The sequence below is a fragment of the Gekko japonicus genome, unplaced genomic scaffold, assembly GCF_001447785.1.
Source record: "Gekko japonicus isolate JY-2015 unplaced genomic scaffold, Gekko_japonicus_V1.1 scaffold317, whole genome shotgun sequence".
Taxonomy (NCBI): Eukaryota; Metazoa; Chordata; class Lepidosauria; order Squamata; family Gekkonidae; genus Gekko; species Gekko japonicus.
Window position 1 is genome coordinate 1,032,248 of NW_015162487.1, and position 6,169 is coordinate 1,038,416.

Consider the following 6,169-nt stretch of genomic DNA (forward strand, 5'->3'; position numbering starts at 1 on the left):
CCTATGTTGGTATCGGTGTTCTTATGGACGTCTAGGGCATAGTGCCTGATGAAGGTGTTAGGCATGGCCCATGTAGCAGCTTTGCCAATGTCCATCAGGGGAAAGGAAGGCAGTGGAAGTCACAACAGCTCTGGTAGAATGAGCCCTGATAGGGCCAGGTAATGGCTGTTTGGCGATTAGGTAGCAGAGACGAATGAGCCCCGCAATCCACTTTGACAGGCGCTGAGCCATGATGCGAGTCCCTAGCCTCGCTGGTGCGTAAGAGACGAACAGTTGGGAGTCTCGTCTCGTTAGGCGTGTTCTATTGAGGTAGGAGAGCCTGCTTCACATCCAAAGTGTGTAGGAGTCTGTCCTCTGCGGACATTGGAGTTGGGAAGAAAACCAGGAGGAAGACCTCCGCTTGCAGGTGGAAGGAAGGAAATGTCCGGTACGAGGCGGACTCCATTTGGCAAAAACGACAGGTAAGGTGTATTGTGTCAGAAAGCCAATATTTCTCCCAGTCGTCTAGCTGAGGTGACAGCGATTAAAAAGGCCGTTTTCCATGCTAGAAGTTTGAGGTCGCATGTTGCGAGCGTCTCAAAGGGCTTCCTCATGAGCTGGCGGAGAAGTAGAGGAAGGTCCCAGGGAACGACAGGAGTTTTGACAGGATAGAGATGTAATAAACCTTTTAAAAAATGTTTTGAAAGCGGATGGGAAAACAGCATGCATCCATCCACTAGAACATGGTAGGCCGAAAGGGCGGCCAAATAAACTCGTAATGATGAATGGGAAAGTCCCAAGTCAGCTAGGGAGAGGAGGAATTGGAAAACTCTTTCGAGACCCACTGAGGTGGCTCGAGGGCGTCATCACCAAGGGAAGAACAGAACCTTTGCCATTTATAATTGTTGGACCTCCGTGTAGTAGGTTTCCTGGAATTCAACAGAACGTTCGCTACGCGGGTGGAGAAACCGGTGACGTTATCCTCCATGCTGTCAATTTCTATTGTGGTATGTAGTGATGTAGGAGAGGGGAGGAGGTCCTGAGCCGGAGGGAATTGATGATATATTCCTGTTGATAATTCGAGGACTGTCGAAAACCATGGTTGCCTCGGCCACCATGGAGTTATTAATATGCAGTCCGCACCGTCTCTGAGTATTTTGCGGACCACTCTCAGAAGCAGAGGTAAGGGAGGAAACAGGTAAAGAAGTCCCGTGGACCAAGGGTAAAGGAGACCATCTCCCAGAGACTGTGGGTCCCTGCCTCCCTGACTGCAGAACAGAGGACACCTTTTGTTGGCTCTGGTGGCAAAAACTTCGACTTGGGGAGCTCCCCACCTGCGGAAGAGTGGGAGGAGGTATGTTGGGTTCATCTCCCACTCGTGAAGGCTGAGTCCTGCTTGACTTAGATGGTCTGCCTGCATGTTCATGTGTCCAGGGATGTGTGTGGCTACGAGGAAAATGTTGGTGATGCAGAGGTTCCATAATTGGATGGCAAGGTTGCAGAGGCGTAGGGAAACAGTGCCTCCCTGCTTCTTGACATAAGAGAGTGCCGTGGTGTTGTCCGTGAGGACCATGACACATTTTCCCCTGATTATAGGTAGGAAGCTGGTAACAGCATGTTGTATTGCCAGCAGTTCCAGGAAGTTTATGTGTCGCTTCCTCTTCTGTGCGTCCCATTTATCCCCAACAGAAAGGCTCATGGTGTGCACGCCCCATCCTGTCAGGGAAGCATCTGTCGTTATGGTGATTTGGGATGACAGCAGATGGAAGGGTGCTCCCTGGAAAAGATTGGAGGGGACAGTTGTGGAAGGATTTAGAGCCGACTGTAGGAGCGTGACTTTAAGGCGCGCAGCTCGGTTTTTTCGGGTTTGATTTGAAAATCTTGCACAGTGCTGGCACGAGTCAGGTCTGTGAGACTCTCCCAAACAAAAAATACAAAGGGTGTGGCAGTCAGGTGGAGCGAGTTTACTACCGCAACGTTGACACCGGTTAAAAAAGCCACACTTTTTCTCCATAAAACAAAAAAGTAGTGGAGAAAGAAGGGGGAGAGGGGAGGGGTAAAACCCGAGGGCCGGCTGAGGTAAATGGAACTTTCCCCCGTCAGGAAAAAAAAAGTTGTTTAAAAAAAAAATAAAAAAAAAATTTGTAGGTAGCGAAGGAGTAACACAAAAAAGGAAGAAGAATGAGGAAAAAATCCTAAGAGCCGTGAGGCAAAAAGACAAACTAACGAACCGATCAGACCGATGGAGAAAAGGTCTTTCCAACGCGGCGGTAAGAAAGGAACTGGCGGGATGTCTGCGCCCACCCCTCTGGGCATGTGTGGTGGGGTTCCTGCGCATGCCCGAGGTCTGGGCGCGAAAATCCGTTAAAAGAGCTTGCTACAGCACCAATCGATCCAGTGCGTGCGCACTAGATCCCATGTCGAAGATCAAATAAGATCTGCGAGGTAATTGTTACCATTAAGTGTTTTTGTAAGCCCACAGAGAGGTACTTCTCCTTTTCAAAGACAGGGAAAAAAAAACCCACCTCTTTTGAAGGGAAGTGGAAGCTGAGAACATGGGAACGTGATTAACAATTACCTAACAATTAATTTGTAATACTTTTGATTAAGTAACACAACATTTTCTTGTGAGGGATGAAATAAACCTGTATTAATTTATTACAAGGCTGCGGATGGATGTACTAGCGTTGGGGTCCCTCCAACCTTCTCTTGTACGTTACCTTCATCAGGAGACAGCTTGCTTTGTAACTCTCCCCCCACTTTGAGGACAATGCAAAACAGCAAATTGGTCCAAACTAATTGATACCTGGGCTAACGTTGCAATTTGCGGCTGTGCCTGTACTGTCATCTGTTGGTTTTCTGCCTCTGTAACAGCTGCATCTCCGCTCTGCTGATTCTCTGCCCCAGATTCCATGGTCATTTAGTTATCTAGAATGATAATGATTTCCATTTTTAGGATGGGTTTACTTGTTTCATTACAACTTTTTTCAATCTACTCTAATGATAGCATTTGCATGGAACGCCTCATTAATTACCAATAGTTTTATTTTACACGACAATGTTCCATTTACATGTTTATTGATTTTGGCATAGAGTGATTACTGCAGTACTTGTTTGGGGGAAAAAACACAATTTAGGATAGCAATCAAGTCGTACAAACCAATCAAGCAGTTTGACACCAACAGCACAACCTTACGTGCTTACTCAGAAGCAAGTCCAACCAAATCAATGAGCGTCATTCTGCACTACGTGTGTTTAGTTGGCCCCGGTCCCCAAGAAACATTTTTTTAAAAAAATTCTGTACAAGGAACATAAGAGCAATGTGACTAAAAAAATCAAAAGTAACATAAATATCAGTTTTACTGGATCAGTGTGACAAAAATGCAGCTTCCAAATGCCGGTTGCAATTTCTGGCATGAATTTTAAAAGCCAAAATTAGGATGGTTTATGAATCAGAGGGGTGGAGAGGAATTTGTTTTCATGTAATATTTAGGGAAGCTAAAAACTCCCAGTATAACTGTACTGAATGCTAGTTAACCAAAATCAAAAGTATTTCAGCCTGCATACTAGCCATAGTGGGAAGGATGATCATGTCTCTTAATATGATTCCCCAAACTCCCCACCCCGGAAAACAAAGAAGAGACACCCAACTTGGGAAGGAGAAATAGGTGGCTGAATCTCCGTGGTTTTTGGTAGGGCCTATTTCAGTGGTGAGTATGCATGAGAAGCCATACTGAGATCAGAAGTGATGAGCAGTTAATCAAGGAAAATTAAATGAAAAATCTATGTGCATCTTGTCTGGGACATTTATAAGTACAACTCTTAATTTTCTGGGATCTGACTGTAAGCTCAACTATATAAACAATAAAACATGTGACCCTGCAGCTTAAAATAAAAACAAGTTTTGTTATTTCCCTATAATACACATTTTCCTTGTGCCAGTATACAGATCTCAGTTTTTCCCTACAACATCAACAAGTTGACTTTCTATGTCTGTATAAGCACTCCACTCCACACTTAATGCAGAAATAAGGTGACAATTTTCTAGCTAGGGAAATCTATTGTTTTTCTAAATGACCATATTGTTTCTATTTCGTCTCACAGTCACAACACACGGCCACCTTGTCATGAAAAGGGACCTGACCTATAGAGCTGGGATAACTAAAGAGAACTGGGTGCAGCACTGGTTACTTTTCTATGTCTCTGATAACTCTAATTTGCGTGAGCTTAACAGCGAAACGGGAAACCCAACTTTCACTTAAGAAGCACTTGTGACTGCAAAGCATCATGAAAGCACAACACAGATGACTGCACCAACTCTTCCATCCGCACAATCTGAGTCTTGGTCCCTATGAAGGGCTCAGAACATTTGCTAGTCGTGAAAAGTGCATTAAGCCGCAGCCGACTTATGGCAACCCTGTGGGGTTCTCAAGGCAAGAGACGTTCAGAGGTGGTTTGCCATTGCCTACCTCTGCATAGCAACCCTGGACTTCCTTGGTGGTCTCCCACTCAAACCGGGGCCGACTCTGCTTAGCTTCCGAGATCTGACAGGATCGGGCTCGCCTGGACCATCCAGGGCAGGGTGCTGAACATCTAGGGAAAGGTATTTAACTCACCGCCCTGACCTGGATAGCCCAAGCTAGCCTGGTCACATCAAAGATAATCGTTCTCTGAATGCCTGTGAGGCAGACATATCCAATAAATACTTGTTTCTTTCTGTGCATTTCTGGATACGATTTTCTTTAAAACAATTTTGTGTGATGTATACTGGAGGCATGCAAGGGGCCCCGTTTTAATGCTGGACATGTCCCGGGAGTGTCTTAGCCTGCTATTGTGATGGTTTTACCTAGGGTATCATTGAAGGCAGTTTGTAAATTGCAACTACTCCCAGATTGTGGCAGCATAACTTTTAGAGACCGCTTTGTACTGGTTGCCATTCACATTTTAAGCCAAATTCAAATTGCTAGATTTAACCTTTCCAAAACTATACTGCCTGGGACTGGGATATAGAAAGAGAAATCTCTTCCCATATATTTAGGCTTCCCAATTAATAAATGATGCCTTTTTGAGGGATAACAGAGGTGAGGCTGGTTACTAGTGGTGGCAGCTCCTTTTCGCTGGTCAAGCATCTATTGCAGAACCTTTTTCTTCTGTCCCCCCCCCTCCCTTTTTAGACATGGTTACAGGTTGGAGGGAGAAGTCGGATTTTGCCATCAGTTTCATGTTGATTTTGATCTTAAGGATGTGTGATTTCTAATCACGTTGCAACCGTTGTAATTTACTAATGTCACAAGCCACCTTGAGACTGTTGGCTGAATGTTTCTAATGAGTGAATAAGCAGATAAATAGGGCATATATTGTTTTATAAAAGATTGTGAATATATTAATTAGAGGTACAAATCAAGACTGAAGAGAGTATGTAAACAAGAACTTGATTTTGTGCAGGGAAAGAAATCAACTATTCTTCTCCCCCTTTTTTGGGGGGGGGGAGATTAGACTGTTAGCATAACCTAGCACCACTTCGTAACTGCTCAGAAATACATTATTTATTAAACACTCATTCTTACCTTTGTAACTCAAGAACTGAATTTCGATACCACACATTCTTGGATAAGGCAAGTTCTAAAAAGTTTAATGAGAAAAGGACACCCTGAAATATATTAAGCACACTTCTTATTGCTCAAAGTGCATTTATAATAGAACATTTTACTTCTTAAAATCACAGGGCATATTTCTGATTTTGTTCAAATGATGGCTGCCAAGACTCCCTGGTATTAGGGAAACGCTCAAGCTTCACTAGTTAGGTTTCTTATTGCTATTACTTTACGTTAAATTGTTTCATACTTCTAGCTGAGTCTTCCAGTCACTTGGGAATTCGCTTCTCCAAAATCTTGAGGTGGTGCGTGCAACGTTAGTGTCCACTGAACCAGTAACTAGATCCAGGTGGGGGTAGCCGTGTTGGTCTGAAGCAGTAGAACAAATTTAGAGTCCAGGTGGCACCTTTAAGACCAACCAACAAAGTTTTATTCAAGGTGTGCACACGAAAGCTCACACCTTGAATAAAACTTTGTTGGTCTTAAAGGTGCCCCACTGGACTCTACATTTGTTGAACCGGTAACTATTATGGTTGAGCTGTCAGAGGCAAAGCACCAGGCCTCAGCAGTTTGCAATCAAACTGACACATTAAATA

General features: G+C 44.1%; 1 protein-coding gene across 1 annotated transcript in view; it reads right to left on the reverse strand.

Annotated features, from left to right (window-relative positions):
* CREB1 (cAMP responsive element binding protein 1) overlaps window positions 1-5,597 on the reverse strand; it is a 23,486-nt gene extending 17,889 nt beyond the window's left edge. The window contains exons 1-2 of the mRNA XM_015405939.1: window positions 5,547-5,597; window positions 2,786-2,907 (exon numbers count right to left, since the gene is read on the reverse strand). Of these exons, the coding sequence (XP_015261425.1) occupies window positions 2,786-2,899 (114 nt within the window). The 5' untranslated portion in view covers window positions 2,900-2,907; window positions 5,547-5,597. The remainder of the gene's footprint in view (window positions 1-2,785; window positions 2,908-5,546) is intronic.
* Between the last annotated feature and the right edge of the window lie 572 nt (window positions 5,598-6,169).